This window comes from Desmodus rotundus, chromosome 10, assembly GCF_022682495.2.
Source record: "Desmodus rotundus isolate HL8 chromosome 10, HLdesRot8A.1, whole genome shotgun sequence".
NCBI classification, from domain to species: domain Eukaryota; kingdom Metazoa; phylum Chordata; class Mammalia; order Chiroptera; family Phyllostomidae; genus Desmodus; species Desmodus rotundus.
Window position 1 is genome coordinate 52,121,308 of NC_071396.1, and position 27,809 is coordinate 52,149,116.

General features: G+C 46.1%; 1 protein-coding gene across 8 annotated transcripts in view; it reads left to right on the plus strand.

The window, feature by feature from the left end:
- The window catches only part of LOC112318016 (protocadherin gamma-C4), a 131,789-nt gene that overhangs the window by 7,975 nt on the left and 96,005 nt on the right, over positions 1–27,809 (plus strand). Inside the window, exon 1 of one of the 8 annotated variants that reach the window (XM_053912363.2) lies at positions 2,152–4,695. The exons of 2 other annotated variants lie outside the window; for them this stretch is intronic. In XM_053912363.2, the coding sequence (XP_053768338.1) occupies positions 2,284–4,695 (2,412 nt within the window). In that variant the 5' untranslated portion in view covers positions 2,152–2,283. Of the gene's footprint in view, positions 1–2,151; positions 4,696–6,472; positions 9,111–11,283; positions 13,814–15,402; positions 18,067–20,691; positions 23,306–23,677; positions 26,818–27,809 lie in introns of those variants that run through there. 5 more of the 8 variants (XM_053912350.2, XM_053912358.1, XM_053912346.1 and 2 more) reach the window with 5 other exon arrangements.

A 27,809-nucleotide genomic window follows, 5' to 3' on the forward strand; every position in this document is an offset into this window, starting at 1 on the left:
TCTAAGATACTCTTTGAAATTGTGACTGCTCCTCTGTCTGAGTCCTTGAAAAGCTACAATGAAAAAAGAACCCTGTGGTTTACCCAATATGACTGTGGCAAATAGACCATGTTAAATCTGTGTGGCTTGAAGTTTGCCACTCCAGCCTACCTAACCTATCCTGACTGTTACAAACAAGTGTGTGTGTGTATACACACACAATACACACACACATATACACACTATGTATATAGCTAGTTAGTTCTTTTAGGCTCCCATAAACTGATATTTAACTCCTTCCAAGCCAGGCCACACTCTTCATCTCAAAGACATCAAAATTGTATGGTAAAAAGATGTAGACGGTCAAATTGTTTTCACTTGGCCTGTAGTGCCTATTGTGTATAACTAAATGTGTGTGTATGTATGCATTCATGTTGATTTAAGCTGTTTGCCTGAAAGTGAAATCCATGGCCTAAACTGTTATGAGCCTTGGAGTGGTTTGTCTTTTGAGAAGGAAAAAATATTTAAGGTGATATGTCTCAGCGTTTGTGGGAGATTTCCAGACCATGTGCTACAATACTGAAATACGAGTCTTCAGTTTTCTTGGGTCAGAAATTGTTGGCCCATTTTGAAATTTATAAACTTACTTTTACCCATAAAGTCATATCGGAGAGTCATCCAAAATTATGTCAAAATATATTTCATTAGATCTCAAACAAAGGGACAAATGTCCTCGTCAATACATTAGAAAGAGGTACATTGGAAAGTGTGTGACAACAGGGTCTGAACAAAATACCTGAAGACAGAGAAGGGTGAGTTCTTACTCAAGCACTCAAATGGAAAACAGGAAAAATGGCGCATAACCTTCGGAATATCTTTTTAGGAAAAATCTTTATAATATTAACATCACTTTCCTTGTAAGGAGAAAAAGTTGTTAAATGGCTAGTGCCAGGAGATCTTTGGATGTTCAAAGAGAATTTTCTAAGAATCCCATACAAAACACCACCTACATATATGTCGTAAAGATGCAAACAGAAGGAAAGCTCTCAGACACCCTATTCTCACTACAGGTAAGAATACATTACCAGAGAGTGGGAGAAGGCATTCTAACAAAAGGAAGAGAAAATATAAAGGTGTGAAGTAGGGAAAAGATGTCTTAGGAAAACAGATAGTAGTCTGTTTTGCCTGGAGGGTACAATGCGTATGGGTCAGCAGTGCCAAATCATAGAACAAATTGCTGAGTTGGTATCTATTTGATGGTGCATTGGTTTGCTTTAGTTACCCAAGACCAGTTCAAGGATTGCAGGTAAGTTCTAAAATGGAGTGTCTAAGGAGTCTCAATGTCTCTCTGAGGTTAAAACTAGTAATCAAGTCAAGCTCGTTTCAATTATTACTGATATACATTGGCTGGAGATGAAAATTGGCATTGTGGAGTATTACCTATGCATTCAAATAAGAAAGAAGCACTGGTTTCCTAAAAATAAATATGGCTTACACAAGATTCAGCCTCATAGATGCGTGTATGTGTGCCCAAATACTAGATTGGTCCCTTTAACAAAATATCGGACTCTGCTGTACATAACAGGAAGATTATGTTTTAAAAAGGTGAGCAATGTAAGCTAAAAATAAGCCTACAGAATTCTCTGAAAAGTATTACTGAATTGATGAAGTGTTTATGAGGAGAGTTAAAATACAAAATAGGGGAAGTTATGGATTTACAAAAATGCAAGGATCATAGTTGATTAAAATGTGGATAAAAAGCCAGTAACTTATTTCATTGTATTCATACTAGTCAAACCATCTTTATAAATACAATGAAATCACGGAAGATATTTTTGCCCCCGAGGCTGAAAAAAATGCTTATGCTTCATTAAGTATTTTAATAAAATAATAATGTACAATGGTGGCAATGCTTATGAGATGGCAAAAAACTAGAAAATGTCACATTTAAAGGGAAAATTTGAATGTTTGGTTCTTTCCAAGAAATAAAAAAACAGTGCATAAATTCAAGAGCTTACACTTTAAGGATGAATAGCTAGGCAAGACGCAGTTTTCCCAGACAACCTCTGGGCGCCGCTGTAGACCAAAGGGACGAAAGGGATTCTCAGTTCTGCGGGAGTTTCCGGCAAAGGGCTTTCCAGCTGTGTCCTGCGCACAGCAGAACACCACCTACTCCGTTCCGGTGCACCCCTCAAGCGCCTAGCAAGTCCTACCGTCAAGTCCCAAACATCCAGGATACTGTCATTGATTTTTTAAACATCCCAGAGACATCTTGAAAAGAAGCTTCTTCACCGAGTTCAAGAAATGCAAAGGAGCTTCAGACAAACTGAAATGATGAAAAGGCAGGTACTGTTTCTCTTCTTGCTGTCTTTGTTGTGTGGGGCCATCTCCCAGCCGATACAGTATGTGATTCCAGAGGAGCTGGCCAAGGGATCCAGGGTGGGAAACCTCGCCAAGGATCTGAGACTCACGGCCCAGGAGTTGCCAGCTCGAAAACTGCGGGTTAGTGCAGAAGAATTTTTCAATGTGAATATGGAGAGTGGGGACTTGTTAGTGAGCGGTAGGATAGATAGAGAGAAGATTTGCGGGAGAAAATCTAAGTGTGCCCTAGAATTTGAAATTGTTGCTGAAAACCCGATGAATGTGTTCCATGTGATTGTTGCCATCCAAGACATTAATGACAATGCGCCACGTTTCATTGCAAAAGGCATTGACTTAGAAATCTGTGAGTCAGCATTACCAGGGGTAAAATTCCCACTGGATGCTGCACGGGATGCAGATGTAGAAAGTAACTCACTGAAAGTTTACGCCATCAACCCCAATGACTACTTCTCTCTGTCAACGAAAGAAAGTCCCGATGGAAGTAAATACCCAGAATTACTGCTGGAAAAACCTCTGGACAGAGAACAGCAGAGTTCCCACCGCTTAATCCTGACTGCCATGGATGGCGGGGACCCTCCTCTAAGTGGCACCACCCAGATCCAGATCCAAGTCATGGATGCCAATGATAATGCTCCAGTGTTCAGCCAGGACACATACAGAGTTAGGCTCCAAGAAAACGTGCCCTGGGGAACCTCTGTGCTGTGTGTGAAGGCCACCGACCAGGATGAGGGTGGTAACGCGCAGATCACCTACGCCTTCCTCAATGCCCCAACAAGCACCAACCTCCTCTTTAATCTCAATCCAAATACGGGCGACATTACAACCAATGGCACCTTGGACTTTGAAGAGACAAGTGTATATATGTTGGCTGTAGAAGCCAAGGATGGAGGAGTACACACAGCTCACTGCAATGTTCATATTGAAATTGTCGATGAGAATGACAATGCACCAGAAGTGACATTTATGTCCTTTTCTAACAAGATTCCCGAAAACTCAGACCTTGGAACTGTAATAGCCCTCATTAAAGTGCATGACCAAGATTCTGGGCAAAATGGTGTAGTGACATGCTATATTCAGGAAGAAGTTCCCTTCAAGTTAGAATCCACCTCCAAGAGTTATTATAAGCTGATGATTGAAAGTGCTTTAGACCGGGAGCAGATAGCAGAGTACAATGTCACCATCACCGCTACTGACAAGGGCAAGCCACCCCTCTCCTCCAGTACAAGCATCACCTTACACATCGGTGACATCAATGACAACACTCCAGTTTTCCAACAGACATCCTACGTGGTTCACGTAGCTGAGAACAACCCACCTGGGGCTTCCATTGCCCACGTAAGTGCCTCTGACCCCGACCTGGGACCCAACGGCCTCATCTCCTACTCCATCGTGGCCAGCGACCTGGAGCCACGGGAGCTGTCCTCCTACGTGTCCGTGAACGCCCAGAGCGGCGTGGTGTTCGCGCAGCGAGCCTTCGACCACGAGCAGCTGCGCGCCTTCCAGCTGACGCTGCAGGCCCGCGACCAGGGCTCGCCCCCGCTCAGCACCAACGTCAGCCTGCGCGTGTTGGTGACCGACCGCAACGACAACGCGCCAAGGGTGCTTTACCCGGCGCTGGGGCCCGACGGCTCTGCGCTCTTTGACACGGTGCCGCGCGCCGCGCAGCCCGGCTACCTGGTCACCAAGGTGGTGGCGGTGGACGCGGACTCGGGCCACAATGCCTGGCTGTCCTACCACGTGCTGCAGGCCAGCGAGCCTGGACTGTTCAGCCTGGGGCTGCGCACTGGCGAGGTGCGCACAGCGCGTGCTTTGGGTGACAGGGACACGGCCCGCCAGCGCCTGCTGGTCGCTGTTCGAGACGGGGGACAGCCGCCCCTCTCGGCCACCGCCACGCTGCTCCTGGTCTTCGCTGACAGCCTACAAGAGGCCCTGCCGGACCTCAGCGAGCGTCCCACACCCTCTGACCCCCAGGCTGAGCTGCAGTTTTATCTGGTGGTGGCCTTGGCCTTGATCTCCGTGCTTTTCCTGCTTGCAGTGATTCTGGCGGTTGCCCTGCGCCTGCGAAGCTCCTCCAGTGCTGCTGCTTGGGGCTGCTTTCAGCCTGGTCTCACTTCTAAGTCTGCACCTGGGGTTCTTCCCAACTACAGTGAGGGGACTTTGCCCTATTCCTACAATCTGTGCGTTGCTTCACAGTCAGCTAAGACAGAGTTTAATTTTCTCAACGTGGCCCCGGCAGTGGCTGCCCCTCAAGATCTCCTGTGTGAAGATCCTGTGCATGTATGTGCCAGTAGTGAAGACCCCCAAGTGGCATATGACTCCTCTTTTTCCTCACACGTGAGTTTCTGCAAACCTACTTAAATTTTATATCTTGCGCTTTATTCTCAGTGTGCACAATTAGTTTGGGTTGTTGTTCACTGTTCTAGTAGTGATAGTAGGAGAGGAAGTGTATTGGATGGGTGGAGATGGGTTTCTTGATTGCTCAGTACTCTTGGCAATTACCTAATTACTATTTCTCAGTCTGTATGGTTGGCAGTTCTCTATGGTCAGCATATCTTGCTAAAGAGAGCTTTTCTCAATTGTCACTACTTTTAGTAACAGCACAACCGTTTCTTAGTTGATGTGTGATACTTTTTTTTCAAGCTTCACTCTTTATAAATGTACTGGCACTTCTCTCTGCCTACGTTAAATATCAATACATCCTTGTTGTTATTTTTCATTGCAATGTGTATCTTTAATATAGCTTTTGAATCAATAAGTCTTTTAGCACTTCTTGACCTTTCTGCATGTAGCGAGACTGTCAGATTTTACATTTGAATCACTACCTTTGGGTCAATTTATTCCCACTTCGTAATCTCACTTAAGAATAATATTCTGAATCCTTCTTTGATAATGTATTTTCATACCTGTTCTACTTTGTCGTTGTTTTAATAATAAATGTAATGAATATTTTCCCTCCCAATCCCCAGCAATTTATGGATCATTTGAGAATTGTGAAACCTACCTTTAATCTACTCTACAAAGTCTGAAGATTTAAAAACTCTGAATAGTCAATGGACTTTTGTGTTTCATTAAAATTTATGGGTAATTTATAGAAGTTAATTATTATATGGGGGGGAATAATCTGAAGAACTGGGTACTTGCTCATTTATCCCAAGTTTTCCCAGGTTAGTAAATTACTCTAAGTATTCTTGAATAATAACACTAAGAAACATGCAAAGACAATATATATACAACTACTAAAATGTTTCCTTTTACTGGTTATGTCTGAAATCAAAGCTAAAGTAAACTTAGAAGTAATAGTACCATCTGGATGTGTCCTTATGTTGAAAAAAGATCAGTGAAATATTGTCTGCTCTTAAAGTCCTTCACTCTAACTTTTCTGTCTTCTTATCTTTTTAAAAAATTTTAAGATCAGAGTTATTTATCCATTGTTTTCGGCTTTGCAGTTGCATTAGTGCCTCGTTGGTTAAACACCTGGAAAGCTATACACATGCACACTCTGTGAGGGGTGGTGTTCTAAAGTCGGAGGGCACATGGTGAACCGGCTAGTCACAGGCATAGCCCTTGGCCTAGAATCTTCTACATAGAAAATTAATTAGCAAATTCTCTTCCCAAACTGATTACTACATTTGCCAATCTGGAGAACTAAAAGGTCACCCGAGATTCTCAAAGATCCATTCCTGTGAAGAGACTTGTTTCTGCATAGGTTGGGACTAGAGTCCAGATTTCCAACTTCCCAGACACTGGTGTTTCATGTCTTTTTCCATTCTTCAAGTCCATCCTCATTCCTGGGTGGGGAAAATGTGTCTCTCACACAATACACTATCCCAAAAATAGACTATGAGAATAAATAATGCAAAAACTAAAATTTTCTTAACAAAAAGAAATCACCATATTTTCTCTGAAAACTTAATTACGTTATAAGGATTATTGTACAGGAAGATTTTGATTGTTTCTTTATTTTTATTGCAAATAAAAGCAGGAGTTTGACTTTTATGCTTTGGGGAGAAATAGGATACGGAAAAGAAATGGGGTACACAAGTGAGGTTTTACCAAGAACAGCTTGCAATAACAGGTTAGGACTCTGGGTGTCGCTGCTCACCAATCAGGGAAAAAACAACCGGGAATCTAACGTGAACCACCAGATTTCTGCATCACAAAGCACTGACCCTGGGGCTTTACTAAAGCTCCAAACTGAACCCCCGAGCTCCAGCCTGCGGTGAAAGTACATTATCTTGGAATACAACGATCCTGAGGCTCCTCAGTCCTCCACCAAAGGTAAACCCAAGCGCAAGCTTCTCCGCGGTGGGGTCGTAATGGCGGCTCCTCCTTATCGTCCAGACTGCAGCAAGCAGAGCAGACTGGTTGGGATTTGCCTTCTCCTGGGGACCCTGTGGGAAATTCGGGCGGAACAGATCCGCTACTCTGTACCTGAGGAGCTAGAGAAAGGTTCCTTCGTGGGCAACATCGCCAAAGACCTGGGGCTGGAGCCCCGGGAGCTGGCGGAGCGCGGAGTCTACATCGTCTCCAGAGGTAGAACCCCGCTCTTTGCCCTGAACCCGAGAAGCGGCGGCTTGGTCACCGCGGGCAGGATAGACCGGGAAGAGCTCTGTGATAGATCTCCAAAGTGTATGGTAAGCCTGGAGATTCTCCTAGAGGACAAAGTGAAGATTGTTGGAGTAGAAGTGGAAATAATCGATGTTAATGATAACGCGCCCAACTTTGGGACAGAGCAAAGAGAAATAAAAGTCGCTGAACATGAAAATCCTGGGACAAGATTCCCTCTTCCTGAAGCTTTTGATCCTGATGTAGGGGTAAACTCCCTGCAGGGTTACCAGCTCAGCTCTAATGCCCACTTCTCCCTGGACGTGCAAAACGGACCTGATGGGATAAAGTACCCTGAGCTGGTGCTGGAGCGCGCCCTGGACCGCGAGGAAGAGGCGGTTCACCACCTGGTTCTCACTGCCTTCGATGGAGGCGACCTGGCTCACTCTGTCACTACCCGGATTCGTGTAACACTTGTGGATACCAATGACAATGCCCCCCTGTTCACTCAGCCCGAGTACCACGTGAGTGTTCGGGAGAATGTGCCGGTGGGCTCCCGAATCGTCACGGTAAAAGCCACTGATCCAGATGAAGGAGCCAATGGAGAAGTGACATATTCGTTCCGGAAAGTAAGAGATAAAATATCGCAGCTATTCCAGTTGAATTCTGTGACTGGGGATATAACAATACTGGGGGGTCTAGATTATGAGGACTCTGGATTCTATGATATAGATGTAGAAGCTCACGATGGTCCTGGTCTCCGAGCCAGAGGTAAGGTACTGGTGACAGTTCTGGATGTAAATGACAATGCTCCAGAAGTCATGGTTACATCTCTCACCAGCTCTATCCCAGAAACTTCTTCTCCAGGCACAGTAATTGCACTTTTCAATGTGCATGACAGTGATTCAGGAGAGAATGGCCTTGTCACCTGTTCTATTCCAAATAATCTGCCATTCACACTGGAAAAGGCCTATGGAAATTACTATCGCTTGTTGACACACAGAACTCTGGATAGGGAAGACGTCTCAGAATATAACATCACAGTAACTGCCACTGACCACGGAACTCCACAACTGTCTACAGAAACTCACATTTCACTGAAGCTGACAGACATCAATGACAACCCTCCTGCCTTTTCTCATGCTTCTTATTCTGCCTACATTCCTGAAAACAACCCCAGAGGGGCCTCCATTTTATCCATGACTGCCCAGGACCCTGACAGCAATGAGAATGCCAGAGTCACCTACTCCCTGGCTGAAGGCACACTCCAGGGGGAGCCTCTCTCCTCCTATGTCTCCATCAACTCTGACACAGGTGTCCTGTATGCGCTGCGCTCCTTTGACTATGAGCACGTTAGAGACCTGCAACTAGTGGTGACAGCCAGCGACAGCGGGGACCCTCCACTCAGTAGCAACGTGTCTCTAAGCCTGTTTGTTCTGGATCAGAATGACAATGCACCAGAGATCCTGTACCCTTCTCTCCCCACTGATGGTTCCACTGGCGTGGAGCTGGCACCCCGCTCTGCAGAACCCGGCTACCTGGTGACCAAAGTCGTGGCAGTAGACCGAGACTCAGGCCAGAATGCCTGGCTGTCCTACCGCCTGCTGAAGGCCAGTGAGCCAGGGCTCTTCGCGGTGGGGCTGCACACGGGCGAGGTGCGCACTGCGCGGGCCCTGCTGGACAGAGACTCGCTCAAGCAGAGCCTGGTGGTGGCAGTCCAGGACCATGGCCAGCCCCCTCTCTCAGCAACTGTCACACTCACCGTGGCCGTGGCTGACAGCATCCCAGATGTGTTGGCTGACTTAAGCAGTCTTGAGATCCCTTCGGCCCCAGAGGCCTCGGACCTCACGCTCTACCTGGTGGTGGCGGTGGCCGCAGTCTCCTGCCTCTTCCTCGCCTTTGTCATCGTGCTGCTGGCGCTCAGGCTCAGGCGCTGGAATAAGTCGCGTCTGCTCCAGGCTTCTGGAGGGGGATTGGCTAGCTTGCCCGCCTCGCACTTTGTGGGCGTGGACGGGGTGCGGGCGTTCCTGCAGACCTATTCCCACGAGGTCTCCCTCACCGCGGACTCGCGGAAGAGTCACCTGATCTTCCCGCAGCCCAACTATGCTGACACGCTCATCAGCCAGGAGAGCTGTGAGAAAAGCGAGCCTCTTTTGATAACTCAGGATTTACTCGAAACAAAAGGAAACGCCAGTCTTCATCAGGTAAGTCAATGCTGCCACACTGCAACACGGGCTGGCAGCTGTGTCTTTAACTGTATAAGCACCAATTGTACAAGAAGTGTACCAAATGATATAAAGGACTTCTTTTCAGTATTCTATCGCTTTAAAGGGGAGGGGTAATGACCCTTCAATAATGACTGAGGTATCTTCTGCATCTAAAAAGTATTTGTTTTTAACTCATCTGTTGTAGTCTTTATCCAGTAATAGTTTCAGCAACAATTTCTTTTTAAAAAAATTTTTAATCCTCACCCGAGGACTTTTTCTCATAGCTTTTAGAAAGAAAGGAAGGTAGGGAGAGAAAGAGAAGGGAGAGGGGAGAGGGAGAAGGAGGGAAGGGGAGAGAGAGAGACTTGTCCCCTCCCTTATGTGCCCTGACTGTGAATCAAACCTGCAACCTTTCATTTATGGGACAATGCTTCCCAGGGCTTAGCACGATTTCTTAATTTTATATCTCTAACCACATTGCTTCTCTAAATGCCATTATCCTTTCAGTCTCGCTGAAAGTATCGAAGTGTAAATAGAAGGCAATCGTGGAAATTCACATTAAAGCATTCTCTATTATGAAGCTATTGTTGGATCTGGACTGAGTAATTTCATCTTTTTTTAAATTTCCTTTTTTTTACTTGAAGGGGTATTTTCCATTATAAATAAACAGTGGCAGTTTATAAATACTGGGGAACTATTTAACATTTAGGTATAACTTTAACAGTGATAGTCTCTCAGTGGGGCTGCTGTATTTTAAATACTTTGCTGTTGCAGTTTGTGCGATGCACCGGCAATGACCATGTGTGATTCCTTTGGTGCCCTTCCGTGGCCACCAACAATACTGCCCGTTTTATTTCACTCATTTCAAGAGGTTGTAGGGCTAATTTTAATATCTCAATTTCCTATTATGACATCACTATAAGACACTTCTCTGTTTCCTAAAAAACAGAATTTTGAAAAATCTTTCCTTTTTCATCATGAGAACCTCTTATAAAGGTTGGGTAACTTGAATTCTGAACTTATATAATTTGTGCTACTTACTAAGTAGGCCTTATCCCTGTTCCTGAAAATTGCTCTCAGGTGTCCCTGTCACCATGTGGCTCTGCAATCATCTGATATAGGCAGAAATATTTTGTGTGCAAGGGATATGCAACTTTTGCTCCTTATGCCTTCATTTAGTTCTGTTAGTTCATCTGGAATTCATGAATGTCTAGGGCTACACACATTAGTGACATTTGGATACCTGGAAATCGTAGCAATAGGTTGTGGACTGTGCCTGAATTCAACTCAAGAAGGAGGGTTTCAGTTTCTAGATGCTTTTGTCTTCATGGGAGGTGGTGCAGTTGTGTGCAGAACACAGGGTAAATAAGAATGTGATATGATATGACCAGCTGGCATGGGGAGGAGAGGAAGTAAGAAATAAACATCGGGAAAGAAATCATATCTAGAAGAGATTGTATTCAATGTGAAGCTTTAAAATATAATTAGGAAATATCAATTGACCTCAAACTGTGTCAAACATATTTGGATGGTGGTACTAGGGATACACTCCAGAATCAGAAGGATACGTATTTTAAATGACTAGGAGAGCAATACATGTAATAATAGCACGTGGGAAAAATTTTGTTTGAGTGGGTAATGGGTTGCTTTTAGAAAATATTATTTCCTGTTAAGTAAGTTATTGTACAACCATATGGTGGGCTACTACACAACTAAAAAAATAAATGGAAACCCTCTTTATGTACTGATATGAAACGATCTTCAACATATAAAGAGTGAACAAAGAAAGCTGCGGAACAGGTGTACATGTATATGTATAAAAGTAGGGGAGAACATTTATAAAATTCTGCTTCACTATACAAAACCTATCTCTGGAATAGTACACAAAAAAAGGGAAAAAATTCTTCTGAGACAAATGTGTTGTTAAACACAGAGAGGAAAAGTCTATAGGATATGCTGAACTCTGTGAACGTATACCTATTTAAAAACAAATAAATGCAACTCCAAAAGAGAGAAAAAAAAAATGTTCTTTGCAAAACATCTGCAAGCTATTGGAGCAGTTTCACAGGAAAACCTCTGGGCGTCGCTGCAGGTCAAAAGAAGAGCGAGAGGATATCTGAGACGCATTTGGGAGCCTTTCAGAGGGTAACTTCCTGCTCTAGCCCACCGCTCTGGAGAGGCCGGTACGGATTCGGTTACAGAAAACAAAAGCAGAAAAACTACCCCTACCCTGGATTTTGCCACCCACGGAGCGGAGCGGTAGCGGAGGGAGACAGAAGATGAGGCCGAGCGCAGAGAGAAGCAGCCCCGCGCGGTGGCGGCAGGTATTGTTGCCCTTTCTGCTGTCTTTGTTCCGCGGAGCTCTCCCGGACCAAATCCGCTATTCAGTTCCCGAGGAGCTGGCCAGGAACTCGGTGGTAGGTAACCTCGCCAAGGATCTGGGGCTCAGTGTCCAGGACTTGCCTGTGCGGAAGCTGCGGGTTAGCGCGGAGAAGAAATATTTCACTGTAGACCCTGACAGCGGGGACTTACTCGTGAGCGACAGAATAGACCGAGAACAGGTTTGCGGGAAGAAGCCTGTGTGTATTCTGGATTTTGATGCTGTCGCTGAAAAACCACTAAGTATTTTCCAGGTAGCAGTAGTCGTGCAGGATATAAATGACAACATTCCATTATTCAAACAGAGAAAAATTGATTTAAAAATTGTGGAATCCACTAAGCCGGGTAAAAGTTTTCCACTAGACCCAGCCCTGGATTCTGATGTTGGTCCTAACTCACTGCAAAGATACCACCTTAATGACAATGAGTACTTTGATCTCGTGGAGAAACAGACTCCAGATGGACGTAAATATCCCGAGTTGATTCTGAAACATTCCCTGGACAGAGAGGAGCAGAATTTCCATCAACTGACCCTAACAGCTGTGGACGGTGGAGACCCACCCCGAAGTGGCACCACCCAGATCCAAATTCAAGTCACGGATGCCAACGACAACCCCCCGGTGTTCAGCCAGGACTTGTATAGGGTCAGCCTGCAGGAGGGCGTGCCCCCGGGCTTCTCCGTGCTGACAGTGACAGCCACGGACCAGGACGAGGGCATTAATTCGGAGGTCACCTACTCCTTTCATAATGTGGACGAACAAGTGGAACGATTTTTTAACTTAGATAAAAGAACAGGAGAAATCACGACAAAGGATAATTTTGATTTCGAAATTGCTAATAGTTACACTCTCGGTATAGAGGCGAAAGATCCCGGAGATCTAGCAGCCCACTGCACTATCCAAGTGGAAATTCTCGATGAGAACGATTGTGCACCTGAAGTGATTGTAACCTCAGTTTTTACTCCACTTCCAGAGGATTCGCCACCAGGAACAGTGATTGCCCTGGTAAAAGTAAGAGATAGAGACTCTGGAGAAAATGGAGAAGTTCACTGCCGCATATGGGGAAAGACAGAGTTTACACTGAAATCTTACTCAAAGAACTATTACAAGCTAGTGACAGATGGGGCTCTGAACAGGGAGGAGATTCCGGAGTACAACGTCACCATAATGGCCACCGACAGAGGCAAGCCGCCCCTCTCCTCCAGCACCACCATCACCCTGCACATCACCGACGTCAACGACAACGCTCCGGTTTTCCAACAGTCCGCCTACCTGGTCCACGTGCCAGAAAACAACCCGCCAGGTGCCTCCATAGCGCAAGTCAGCGCCTCCGACCCCGACCTGGGACCCAACGGCCTCATCTCCTACTCCATCGTGGCCAGCGACCTGGAGCCACGGGAGCTCTCGTCCTACGTGTCCGTGAACTCGCAGAGCGGCGTGGTGTTCGCGCAGCGAGCCTTCGACCACGAGCAGCTGCGCGCCTTCCAGCTGACGCTGCAGGCCCGCGACCAGGGCTCGCCCCCGCTCAGCGCCAATGTCAGCCTGCGCGTGTTGGTGACCGACCGCAACGACAACGCGCCAAGGGTGCTTTACCCGGCGCTGGGGCCCGACGGCTCTGCGCTCTTTGACACGGTGCCGCGCGCCGCGCAGCCCGGCTACCTGGTCACCAAGGTGGTGGCGGTGGACGCGGACTCGGGCCACAATGCCTGGCTGTCCTACCACGTGCTGCAGGCCAGCGAGCCTGGACTGTTCAGCCTGGGGCTGCGCACTGGCGAGGTGCGCACAGCGCGTGCTTTGGGTGACAGGGACACGGCCCGCCAGCGCCTGCTGGTCGCTGTTCGAGACGGGGGACAGCCGCCCCTCTCGGCCACCGCCACGCTGCTCCTGGTCTTCGCTGACAGCCTACAAGAGGCCCTGCCGGACCTCAGCGAGCGTCCCACACCCTCTGACCCCCAGGCTGAGCTGCAGTTTTATCTGGTGGTGGCCTTGGCCTTGATCTCCGTGCTTTTCCTGCTTGCAGTGATTCTGGCGGTTGCCCTGCGCCTGCGAAGCTCCTCCAGTGCTGCTGCTTGGGGCTGCTTTCAGCCTGGTCTCACTTCTAAGTCTGCACCTGGGGTTCTTCCCAACTACAGTGAGGGGACTTTGCCCTATTCCTACAATCTGTGCGTTGCTTCACAGTCAGCTAAGACAGAGTTTAATTTTCTCAACGTGACCCCGGCAGTGGCTGCCCCTCAGGATCTCCTCTGTGAAGATGCCTCTTGGGTACCAAATACAAATCATGCCGATGGTGAGGGCCTATTTGACTCAGATACTGTTTCAAAGGTGAGTTTCATTTAATTAACTTATTTTCATTTGGGTTTCAATGTTTCTTAACAAATCACTTATCTGGGATAGGAGTCTCCATTTCATATTTAATTGTCTTGGAGGTTGAAGTTAGGCAGTTTTCTGCCCTAATTATCTTAATCTTATCTAATCAAACCTTGATGCCATTTTCTACCTAATGTGTGAGATTTATTTATTTATAATCACAAGGCTTTACTACATGAGATACTTCTTTCTTCATCTTTACAATCCTTCCCTCTGATGGTTTATTCATGTCACATTCAGGGATTTTATTACTCAAATATTTTTTTACTGGCTCTTTAAATTATAGTACTTCAGAATAAAGAGAACTTCCCATCTTACTAGTTTGGGGAAACTGGGAAGGAAACAAAGAAAGGAAGAATTTTCTCCAGTGTCATGGTTGTCAACAGCAGAGCATGGGTAGGACTGACTTGAACACGAGCCATCTACGTGTCTGTACAAGCTTAAGTGCCTTGGGATTCTAGATCTACTTTGAAAGGCTGGGCAAAGTTTGAGGTCTGCGGTGTCTGCTATGAAGAGTGTATTTAATAATGGGAGAAATCTTTCTGTCTGGTGCATAGTAGCAAATTGCTCTTGTGAAAATTGTACATTGAGAAAAAATTTGAAACCCATGCTGACATTCTGTACTTAAAACTTTAGTTTTGAATTTTTCTATTTATAGATATACAATATCTTCATTTTTCTTCAATGCCCCATGAAGGTATCATTCAGTAAAAAAAATTTTTTTTCTCTCACTTAATGTTCTCTCTGAAATGTCCTTTTCTTTTTGTAGTCACGAGGTTTTTCTTTTTCTGCTACCATCTAAAGGTGATAACATTAAATACCTGCCTCGACATAGAAAGTCCACTGGCTGTTCACTGTTAAGTTGTAGACATGTTTTTCTGTGTGTGTGATGAACTAAAGCCCTTTCCTTTACAGTCGCTGTATGGATTTCCCCCTAAGAGTCTGTCACTGTATAATGTCTAACTCCAATTTAGACATGTTATTAAGAAAATGTAAATAATGCGTAGCTAACCCAACTCAAGCTCTCAGTCTAGTATAGTGTAGCTGCCCTATTTCTAGTGTGAAAAACCTTCTCAAAGACCTCACAACTAACAAAACGGGACCTTAATTCTTTCTGCATATGACAACTAATACAATTTAAGTGAATTAGTAGGCCTTTTGCAAAGGTGCATTGAGAGCTAGACTTTTCTTGTTTCCTTGGCATTCTTATGTACAAACGGGCATGTTTTCATAGATGTATCCTAATACAAAGATGAAATCTTAAACCTACAAAGGTAAGAATTACAGTGTTCTAATTTAATGGACTCAATATAAGTAAGAGGCAAATAAAGGACATAGGCTCGATGGCATATTAATAAAGCTTTTCTAAAGAAGTAAAAAGAATCTAATAATTGATCTCAGGAGTTTGTGGAAGTCTTGCTATTTCAGAATTAAATCTTAATTAAATGTAAACAATGCCACAGAGTAATACATGAAGGTTACAGCTAAATTACTTGAAATAAAATATAATTAAATGTGTATGAAATAAAAACAATTGGTGTAGTAACTGGATAGGACTCTGAGCGTCGCTGTTCACCAAAGTGGGAAAGAAGCTGCTGCTGATGCGACCCGACTCTCAGCTCCTTCCGCACTAAACACAGCACAGACCAGACAAGTTCCAGGGAGAAGCCTTCTATCCGCGTCCCTCTCCCATGTCCAACAAGGAATGGGTGCCCTTTGACTTCAGAGAAATACGGAAGCAGCAGGCTGGAACCAGGACTAAGAGAAAGCTGGTCGGAGAGAAGGCAATGGCGGATCCACTGAGGGGCTGGGGCTGCAGAGAGCTGCTCCTGCTCTTTCTGTTCTTGGGGACGCAGCCGGCAGCCAGGGCCGGGCAGATCCGCTACTCAGTGAGGGAGGAACTGGACAAAGGCTCCTTCGTGGGCGCCATCGCCAAGGATCTCGGGCTGGAGCCTCAGGAGCTGGCGGGGCGCGGAGTCCGGATCATCTCGAGAGGTAGGACGCAGCTTTTTGCTCTAAACGCGGGAAGTGGCAGCTTGGTCACCGCGGGCAGGATAGACCGGGAGGAGCTCTGCGCGCAGACGGCGCGGTGTTTGGTGAGTTTTAACATCTTGGTTGAGAATAAAATGAAAATTTATGGAGTGGAAGTAGAAATCATCGATATTAATGATAACTTCCCACGTTTTCGGGATGCGGAAGTAAAAGTAAAAGTTAATGAAAATGCAGCTACAGGGACACGGCTAGTGCTTCCCTTCGCTAGAGATGCGGATGTGGGTGTGAACTCCCTCCAGAGTTACCAGCTCAGCTCCAATGTACACTTCTCTCTGGATGAGAAAAGTGGAAGTGATGGGCAGAAATATCCGGAGCTGGTACTGGAACAGCCCTTGGACCGAGAGAAAGTGGCTGTTCACAACCTCCTCCTCACAGCTCTAGATGGCGGAGACCCCGTACTCTCTAGCACTACGCACATCTGTGTGATGGTCCTCGACGCAAACGATAACGCGCCCCAATTCGCTCGATCAGAGTACAGAGTGAGTGTTCTGGAGAACGTACCTGTGGGCACTCGGCTGCTCACAATAACCGCCACGGACCCAGATGAGGGAATAAACGGGAAATTGACCTACTCTTTTCAGAATGAAGAAGACAAAATTTCGCAGACTTTTCATCTTGATTCCAACCTGGGTGAAATTTCAACAGTGCAATCGCTGGATTATGAGGAATCCAGATTCTATCTCATGGAAGTGGTAGCTCAGGATGGAGGTGCTCTTCTTGCCAGTGCTAAGGTGGTGGTCACAGTACAGGATGTGAATGACAATGTCCCGGAAATGATCCTCACTTCTCTCACCAGTTCAGTCTCTGAAGATTGTCTCCCTGGAACCGTAATCGCGCTGTTTAGCGTGCATGATGGTGATTCCGGAGAGAATGGGGAGATTGCATGTTCTGTCTCCAGGAACTTGCCCTTTAAATTGGAAAAGTCGGTAGATAATTACTATCACTTACTGACAACGAGAACCCTGGACAGAGAGGAGATCTCAGATTATAACATCACAATCACTGTCATTGACCGAGGAAACCCGCCCCTGTCTACAGAAAACCACATCTCCCTGAAAGTGACAGACATCAATGACAACCCTCCCATCTTCCCTCATACCTCATACTCCACCTACCTCCCAGAAAACAACCCCAGAGGCATCTCAATCTTCTCCGTGAATGCCCACGACCCTGACAGTGGCAACAATGCCCAGGTCACTTATTCTCTGTCAAAGGACATGTTTCAGGGAACACCTCTCTCCTCCTATGTCTCCATAAACTCTGACACTGGAGTTCTGTATGCACTGGGCTCTTTTGACTATGAGCAGGTTAGGGACCTGCAGCTGTGGGTGACAGCCAGGGACAGTGGAGATCCTCCACTTAGCAGTAATGTGTCACTGAGCCTGTTTGTCTTGGACCAGAATGACAATACTCCTGAAATCCTCTACCCCACCCTCCCCACAGACGGCTCCACTGGTGTGGAACTGGCACCCCGATCCGCAGAGCCTGGCTACCTGGTGACCAAGGTGGTGGCAGTGGACAGAGACTCAGGCCAGAATGCCTGGCTGTCCTACCGCCTGCTGAAGGCCAGCGAGCCAGGGCTCTTCGTGGTGGGGCTGCACACGGGCGAGGTGCGCACTGCGCGGGCCCTGCTGGACAGAGACTCGCTCAAGCAGAGCCTGGTGGTGGCAGTCCAGGATCACGGACAGCCCTCTCTCTCAGCAACTGTCACGCTCACCGTGGCCGTGGCCGACAGCATCCCAGACGTCCTGGCTGACCTGGGAAATCTGGAGCCCTCCGCCAGTCCTGATGACTCCAGCCTCACGCTGTACCTAGTGGTGGCAGTGACCGTGGTCTCCTGCGTCTTCCTCGCCTTTGTCATCGTGCTGCTGGCGCTCAGGCTCAGGCGCTGGCACACATCACATCTGCCCCAGGCTTCTGGAGGGGGATTGGCTAGCTTGCCCGCCTCGCACTTTGTGGGCGTGGACGGGGTGCGGGCGTTCCTGCAGACCTATTCCCACGAGGTGTCCCTCACCGCGGACTCGCGGAAGAGTCACCTGATCTTCCCGCAGCCCAACTATGCTGACACGCTCATCAGCCAGGAGAGCTGTGAGAAAAGCGAGCCTCTTTTGATATCTGAGAAGAAAAATGCAAACGAAGAACTAGAAGTTGCTCAGGTGAGTTTCTTTTTTCAGTAGGAATGCTTTGAGCATTGTGTTTATTTGTTTTCTCAATTATTTTTCTTTCACATTCAAATAATTTAATTATATAAATAGCAAATCATATTTGCTTCATTTAGAGGCTAGTTTAATTTAATTTGAGAACTCACGGACTCTCCATTTATTTTCTAATGATATTTTGGATATAGTGTCTTATTTTTTCAATATGTGGATATTTTAGAAAATCTAGCTGCTATCCATAGACTTAAATGAAATGAGTACTTTATTATTTTTTAAGCAAGAACTTTAAAGATGGCAAAACATAATCACTTTTCCCAAAGAGTTTCTTACACTCAAAACAGTTACTATCTTAATAGATGAGTTGTTTGATTATTCCAAATAGTTAGATGTAATATTTTATTTTGAATATTTGCCTAAATATGAACACTGGATATGTGTTAGAAAGTATATCTGCTGCTTGCATGAGGAAATTATTTAAGTACTTAGATAAATCACTGGAAGAATACAGAAAAGTTTTGCATGAGGAATATCAGAAAAATAGATTAAATTTGTATTGATAATAACGTCTGTGGCATTCTGATATCTGGAAAGTTTGGATTAAACCTTGAAATCATTGGAATGTGGATTAGCTGCGAGAAGAAATCAGTGAGGAGCCCTAGAATTGTGCTTTGTTCTGTAGCGCAGTTTAAAACCTCCGAAGATTTAGATGCCGCTGCACTCATTGAATTCAAACATGCCACACACCTAGCGTCTTCTGGCTACAGGTAACCCTTTCACTTGCAGAATCAATGCATACCTGGATGTTTGCATACAATTCTACTTTATTTAAATAGTCTAAGATTTGTGTTTGGAAAATTAATTCAACTTTAAAATGACTTCAAATTTTAGCCCAGGCTGGTGTGGCTCCGTGGATTGCCGGTCTGCGAACCAAAGGGTCTCAGGCTTATTCTTAGTCAGGGCTCATGCCTGGGTTGCAGTCCAGGTCCTCAGCTGGGGGCACACAAGAGGCAACCACGCATTGGTGTTTCTGTCCCTTTTTCCTACCCTTCCCCTCTCTCTCTCAAAATAAATAAATAAAAATTTTCAATTGTAAAGAATAAAATGGTTTCAAATTTTAAAACTCATTTCTTAGGGGCTGTGCTTATCTTAGATCAATATATATATATTTCTTAACCAAGTGCTAATCTATGGGTCTTCAATTTCTTGAGTATATGTTGTGTATACTTTACACAATAAAATGCTTGATTCACACACTGAGTGTATATATTGTATTATATATACTCTATTCTTTTTTAAATGTTTGAATCTTTAGTCTCATATATGTTCTGAAAAGATAGCTTTCCTGTACTAATTTAAGTGTTCACAGTGTTGGAAAGGCACTTGTCAGTCATGTTTTAGAACAAAGTCTTGCATCGGTAGTGTTTTTTATGTTCGAATCGAGATACCAATGAATTTCTGTCTAGAATCCTGAATACAGTAAGCAGTTTAAGGTGCTCTAATACGATTCCACTATGAGTTCAATATCACTACACACCTGCCAAACTTTAGAATGGCAATATATTATGTAGGTTTCAAACACAATTTCGTGTCAAATAAAGTTAAAAATAAATAAAACACAATTGCTTTGTGAAGATTTCTAGTGTGGAAATGGAATGGAAACTGCAAGACGTCTATCAGAAACACGGAAATTTGCGTGTCTGTTGATGAGGAAAGAGTGTCCATAACGAAGCGTTGGAATGATCAGATTACGACCTGTGAACCAAGGAAAACTGGGCAGCATAGATTACCCTCTTTGGGATATATAATCATAAGGACTCACACTTGATCCCCGTAATCCAAATAACTCACCACTGTTAAGCTACTTGAGAAGAAACAATACAATTAAAAATGATGGCAATGTATTGTGGAAAAATCAAATGAGTAGAATAATTTTAAAATCATAGTCATTTAATTAAAAGTAGACACTTGGGAACTAAGGAAAATGAGTATCTTGCTTCTTACCATACTTCTAATTTGTAAGGACTAACAACCTCCTTGATACCTATCAACTATCTCGGGAAGAAGATGATAAATATAAGATAGAAGAAAGTGAAGCATAGAATAAAACTAAAACCTATGAGATTTATGACTTTTATGAGTTAAAAGAAAATAGAGTGGAATAACAATACATATCAAATTTTAAAGAATTTACATACTACACTTTCTGTCACCAACACTTTCATTTGCATTATTTTCTATGTATTATTTTATTTGGCCCTCGATTCTACTAAGGCAGTCAGGGAAGATGTTGTTACAACCATTTCATGGCAATGGAAACTAAACGCACGACTATGCCAATAAATATATTCAGCAAGGTCTCCCTGCTCTTTGACGAGTGAAATTCATTTGATTTCGGTGAGTAAAGTTCACATTCAAAGAAATCACAGCCAGACAGAAGATATAGTGAATATTATAAAGGTTATATCCTTGTAAAATGGTAGAAAGAATATCAGTATCAGACACAGTGGAATTGTCTTGTAGGAGGCTTCGTATTTGGAGCGGATTTAGTAACCACTACTGCAGTTCTGCAGTCGAGACGCAGGGTGTCGCTGTCGGCTAGTACTAAGCGAAGTGTTAGCTACTTCTGACGCAGAGGAATCGCCATCAAACCCCGGAACCGTGCACTTTCTCTCCGGCTCTTTGCAGAGGAGAGGTCTATCAAAGAACCTGCCTGCCAAGACAAATCAAGGAATCGCTACTGCTCAGAGAGTTCTTCGGGTCGTTTGCGATCGCTGCTCTTCGGAATCAGTAAGGCAAAGGCTCAGAAAGGGGAATGGGAAGCCTCTGGGGACCGCAGGGCCGGACTGGGCCGCGGAGAACACCGTTTTTCCTGCTGCTGCCTTTGTTCTGCCCGGCGCTATCCGAGCCGATCCGCTACACTATTCCGGAGGAGCTGGCCAGGGGCTCCCTAGTGGGGAACCTCGCCAAGGATCTGGGGCTTGGCGTTCGAGATTTGCCTGCTCGGAACCTGCGGGTTAGTGCTGAGAAGAAATTCTTTACAGTGAGCACGGAGAACGGGGACTTACTTGTGAGCGACCGTATAGACCGTGAGCAGATTTGTGGCAAAAAGCCGACGTGTGTTCTGGAATTCGAAATGGTTGCTGAAAAGCCTTTGAACTTTTTTCATATAGCAGTGGTGATTCAGGATGTCAACGACAACGCACCGACCTTCAGCCGAAATATCACGGAGCTGGAAATCAGTGAGATGGCCCTAACTGGAGCCACCTTTGTCTTGGAATCCGCACAAGACTCAGATGTAGGGGCCAACTCCTTGCAGCAGTACTACCTCAGCCATGACCCACACTTCTCTTTGAACCAGAAAGAGAACCCTGATGGCAGTAGGTACCCAGAGCTGGTAGTGAAGGCTCCCCTGGACAGGGAAGAGAAGCCCTGCCACTACCTGGTCCTCACCACTGTGGATGGGGGTGAGCCTGCCAGAAGCTGCACTACCCAGATCAGGGTGGTTGTGGTGGATGCAAATGATAACCCCCCAGTGTTCACCCAGGCCATGTACAGGGTCAGTGTTCCAGAGAACCTGCCAGTTGGCTCCTCTGTGCTAAGAGTGACAGCCACTGACTTGGATGAGGGCATCAATGCCGAGATCACCTATGCTTTCATCAACATTGGTAAAGCAGTGAGACAACTGTTCGAGCTGGACAGTAAAACAGGGGAACTCTCCATTGGTGGAGGACTGGACTTTGAAGAGAGAGAACACTACATAATCGGGGTAGAAGCAAAGGATGGTGGACATCATACAGCACATTGTAAGATACAAATAGATATTTTGGATGAAAATGACAATGCTCCTGAGATAACCCTGGATTCTGAATCTAAACTTATACCAGAAAATGTAGAACTAGGGACTGTGGTTGCCCTTATCAAAACACACGATCTGGATTCTGGATTTAATGGGGAAATTCTGTGCCAACTAAGTGGAAGTTTCCCATTTAAAATAGTTCAAGAAACAAAAAACACATACAAGTTGGTGACAGATGGAGTCCTAGATCGAGAGCAGATTCCAGAATACAATATCACCATCACGGCCACCGACAAAGGCAAACCTCCCCTCTCCTCCAACAGAAGTGTCACCTTGAACGTAGCTGATGTCAATGACAATGCTCCTGTTTTCCACCAGGCCTCTTACATGGTTCAGGTGCCAGAAAACAACCCGCCCGGTGCCTCCATAGCGCAGGTCAGTGCCTCCGACCCCGACCTGGGACCCAACGGCCTCATCTCCTACTCCATCGTGGCCAGCGACCTGGAGCCACGGGAGCTCTCGTCCTACGTGTCCGTGAACTCGCAGAGCGGCGTGGTGTTCGCGCAGCGAGCCTTCGACCACGAGCAGCTGCGCGCCTTCCAGCTGACTCTGCAGGCTCGCGACCAGGGCTCGCCCGCGCTCAGCGCCAACGTCAGCCTGCGCGTGTTGGTGACCGACCGCAACGACAACGCGCCAAGGGTGCTTTACCCGGCGCTGGGGCCCGACAGCTCTGCGCTCTTCGACACTGTGCCGCGCGCCGCGCAGCCGGGCTACCTGGTCACCAAGGTGGTGGCGGTGGACGCGGACTCGGGCCACAATGCCTGGCTGTCCTACCACGTGCTGCAGGCCAGCGAGCCTGGACTGTTCAGCCTGGGGCTGCGCACGGGCGAGGTGCACACGGTGAGAGCTTTGGGTGAAAGGGACGTGGCCCGCCAGCGCCTGCTGGTCGCTGTGCGAGACGGGGGACAGCCGCCCCTCTCGGCCACAGCCACGCTGCACCTGGTCTTCGCTGACAGCCTACAAGAGGCCCTGCCGGACCTCAGTGACCGCCTCACACCCTCTGACCCCCAGGCTGAGCTGCAGTTTTATCTGGTGGTGGCCTTGGCCTTGATCTCGGTGCTCTTCCTCCTGGCAGTGATTTTGGCAGTGGCCCTGAGCCTGCGACGCTCCTCCAGTCCCGCTGCCTGGAGTTGCTTTGGAGCCGGTGGTGTCTGCTCCAAGACTGGACCTGGGATTTCCCCCAACTACTGCGAATGGACTTTGCCCTATTCCTACAGCCTATGTGCGGCCTCACACTCTTCAAAAACTGAGTTTAAATTTCTCGATATAAACCCTGAAAATGCTCCACAGCAAGATCTTCTATGTAACGAAACCTCTGGGTTTGAAAGTACCAGTAATGACAATCCCAAAATGACGTCTGATTCAGTCCATTTGCAACAGGTGAGTAACTTCAAAATCCTTTCCCCCCATAAGTATGATTAGGTTTCAGTTCATTATTTTAGAGGTAAAAGGGTACACGGCTCCATATACCCTGATTCTGAGTTTCGTTGATTTGGGGAGGGCATGCAGGGGCGTGTTAGAAATTCTCTGTTCACTTACCTGTGTTGCAGTTGATCTTCAATGCAAAGTCATCCTGTAATGGTCTTGAATTTTTTGTTAATCCTAAAATAATATATCCTGAAACATTTTAATACTTTAGGACCTCATACTCTCATTGTGAGACACATTATCTAAATATAAATTAAAAATAAATCTAGACATTAAGTGGTTTTCTTAGTTTCAATACTGTCAACCCTAAATTGTTTTATATATAATATAAATATATTCTTATTGTAGTTCATGTATTTAACTTCATTTGCTTGTTTTAAAAAGAAAAGATATTGGCTAAATTAGGGAAATTCTGATCTATATGTTAATGAAAATAGATAATGAAATTTAAAAATGACAATTCTTAGCTGACACTAAGTGGATTGGTTCAAATATGTTTGTGGTGGTGCCCTTATTGAGAGTGGGATAAATATAAATGATGGTGGGGTGTGATAATTCAAGATTTACAGAAAAGCGTAATATTTCTGTTCTTCAAGGCTGTAAGAGGTAGTGCCACAAAAATGAACACTAAATTCTAGGGAGCATATGCGATTCTTTAAAAATAGGCTCTTTTATTTTTCCAAATGCTTCTCATTCTTGGGGAGAGAAATTTTATGAGTGCTATCTATGCAGATTTATCAGAATTAAAGTCCTCTGTGTGGTGATTTCACAAAACGTTGTAGTATTAAGTTAGGACTCTAAGCGTCGCTGTTCACTAACCTGGGTAAGCAAAGCAATGAGTACTCGAGTCATATCCTCCAAACACAAAGCAGATCAGACACAAAAGCTCTGCAGTTTTGCAAAAATTCTGACCTAAAACGCTTCACATCTGATTTCTGCTTGTTTATGGACCTTGAACTGTAATTCTGAGAAGCCCAAGAGCGATGCGGCCCCCTACTCATAATACTTCCCTCAGAGAAGTCCTTAAGGAGCCAGTAATGGCTCTGCAAAGGCGCCGGCGCCACAATGGATTAGTCCTGCTTTTTATGCTGCAGGGGACGCTGTGGGGGGTCGGGGCGCAGGCCGGGCCGATCCACTACTCTATTCCTGAGGAACTTGACAGAGGCTCCTTTGTGGGTAACGTCGCCAATGATCTCGGGCTGAAGCCTCAGGAACTGGCGGAGCATGGAGTCCGCGTCGTCTCCAGAGGTAGGACGCCCCTCTTTGCTCTGAATCCCCAAAGCGGCAGCTTGGTCACTGCGGGAAGGATAGACAGGGAGGAGCTCTGCGCTCAGAGCCCGCGGTGTCTGGTGAGTTTTAATATCCTTGTTGAGGACAAACTGAATCTTTATCCTGTAGAAGTGGAAATAGTGGACATCAATGATAATACACCCCAATTCTTAAGGGAAGAAATGGAAGTGAAAATTCTTGAGAATGCAGCCCCATCCTCTCGTTTTCCACTAATGGAGGTCTCTGATCCAGATGTGGGAGTGAACTCTCTTCAGGGCTTCAAGCTCAGCGGGAACAGTCACTTCTCGGTGGATGTGCCAAGTGAAGCCCCTGGGCCCAAATACCCAGAGCTGGTGCTGGAGCATGCTCTGGACCGGGAGAGAGAGTCCACTCACCATTTGGTTCTTACTGCAATGGATGGTGGTGACCCTGTCCGTTCAGGTGTGGCACGAATTGTGGTGACTGTCCTGGATGCCAATGACAATGCTCCCGTGTTTACTCAGCCTGTCTATCTTGTGAGTGTCCCTGAAAATCTGCCGGTGGGTACGCCAGTGTTGTCAGTAAATGCCACCGACCAGGACGAAGGAGTTCACGCGGAAATAACGTATTCCTTCGTGAGGATAACAGAAAAGATCTCAAAAATTTTCTCCTTGAATGTGCTCACTGGAGAAATATCAACTTCTGCAAACCTAGACTATGAGGACTCCAGCTTTTATGAACTAGATGTTGAAGCCCGGGATCGGGCAGGCCTGCAGGGCAGAGCAAAAGTCCTAATAACCATCCTGGATGTGAATGATAATGTACCAGAAGTAGTAGTAACATTTGGAAGCAAGTCAATTGCTGAAAGTATGCCTCCAGGAACGGTAATTGCTCTTTTTCAAGTATATGATCGCGACTCTGGAATGAATGGCCTGGTAACATGTTCCATCTCAAGAAGCCTGCCATTTGAGCTGGAAAAATTAGTTGACAATTATTATCGATTAGTGACCAATACAGTTCTAGATCGAGAACAGGTATCTGAGTACAACATCACAGTGACAGCCACAGACAAAGGAGTGCCGCCTCTGTCTACAAAAACATTCATCTCCCTCAATGTGGCAGACACCAATGACAACCCACCTTCCTTTGCCCGCTCCTCCTACTCTGTCTATGTCCCTGAGAACAACCCCAGAGGGGCCTCCATATTCTCTGTGAATGCTCACGACCCTGACAGCAATGAGAACGCCCACATCACCTACTCCCTGGAGGAAGACACTGTCCACGGTGCGCCTCTGTCCTCCTATGTCTCCATCAACTCTGACACTGGCGTCCTGTATGCATTGCACTCCTTCGACTATGAGCACCTCCATGACCTGCAATTGAGAGTGACTGCACAGGACAGCGGGGACCCACCGCTCAGCAGCAACGTGTCACTGAGTCTGTTCGTGCTGGACCAGAACGACAATGCACCAGAGATCCTGTACCCTGCCATCCCCACAGACGGTTCCACGGGCGTGGAGCTGGCACCCCGCTCTGCAGAACCTGGCTATCTGGTGACCAAAGTCGTGGCAGTAGACCGAGACTCAGGCCAGAATGCCTGGCTGTCCTACCGCCTGGTGAAGGCCAGTGAGCCAGGGCTGTTCGCGGTGGGGCTGCACACGGGCGAGGTGCGCACTGCGCGTGCCCTGCTGGACAGAGATGCGCTCAAGCAGAGCCTGGTGGTGGCTGTTCAGGACCACGGCCAGCCCCCTCTCTCGGCCAGCGTCACGCTCACGGTGGCGGTGGCTGACAGCATCCCAGACATTCTGGAAGAGCTGGGCAGCCTGGAGGTCCCACATAACTCTGATGCCTCAGGCCTCACGCTGTACCTGGTGGTGGCGGTGGCCGCAGTCTCCTGCCTCTTCCTCGCCTTTGTCATCGTGCTGCTGGCGCTCAGACTGTGGCGCTGGCAAAAGTCTCGCCAGCTGCAGGCTTCTGGAGGCGGGCTGGTGGGAGTGCCTGCCTCTCACTTTGTGGGTGTGGACGGGGTGCGGGCGTTCCTGCAGACCTATTCCCACGAGGTCTCCCTCACCGCGGACTCGCGGAAGAGTCACCTGATCTTCCCGCAGCCCAACTACGCTGACATGCTCATCAGCCAGGAGAGCTGTGAGAAAATAGATCCCATGTCAACACCCATAGATTTTCATGAATGTAATGATGAAGCCCAAAGAATTCAGGTGAGTTCAGTCATTCATTTATCATGATATCCTTGAAAAATTATATTTTGTGTAAATATCTTCATTGTGAAGCCAGTGTTTTGAAGATAGGGTGAGAAACTTTAAAAAACAAAATCGTGCTAAATGGTTTATTTCAGTAGTGATACTTTAACATGAAACACTTACAAATGGAAGATTTGGTATCATTTCCATAGTGAATGCCTATGGAAATGATAGGCATTGTTGTGAATAAGTGGACTATCACATTTTTACACCTTCCACCTATTTTCCTCTTAGTGTTCTTAATTCACATAGCTTATAAATGAGGGTGAATTATATCTTTCCCATTGTACTAAATTAGCAAAAGCCTTCTTCTCACGATTCTCTTTAGACCAGATCTATAAAAGGCTGTTGCTGATTGTCTCAAGTTTTTTTCTGTCTGGATTCTGCCTCCATGTCCCTCAACTTGATGACCTGGAAATATCTCACTTCATTTCTGACCTATTAAAGCATAATTATCTATTAAAGTTGGGTCCTGGTGGAAGATTAGGTAAATGCCTGAAGAAAAAATGTGTGTGTCAAGCTTCACCAAGATCTATATCAATGGCCGACATGGAGTCTAATGCAACACTGGAGGTCATTGTTCAAAACCAATAAAATATGACAGCAAATAAAGTGTCTTTACAAGTATTGTAAGTGGCATTTGTGAAACAGGCAGTCACATGTTTTACCACAAAGTGTCTGTGTATGGTTTCAGAGCTGCAGCCATGCGAAGTGTGGCTCTCCGAGTCGGATATTGGGAACGCTGGCTTTATGAAACAAGCATCTCACATGCTCAAGTCCTAAGCCAGTAGTTGGAATTTACTCATTTGGTCTGCTGAGAAATTCAGTCCCAGTCAGGGACTGACCTAATCTGGAACTAATTACTACTTCCATACTCTAAGTATAATATTTCAGTATAGCTGAATATACCAGTTGGTTAGCATCTTGTTTGCTGGGATCTTTTGAGTGTT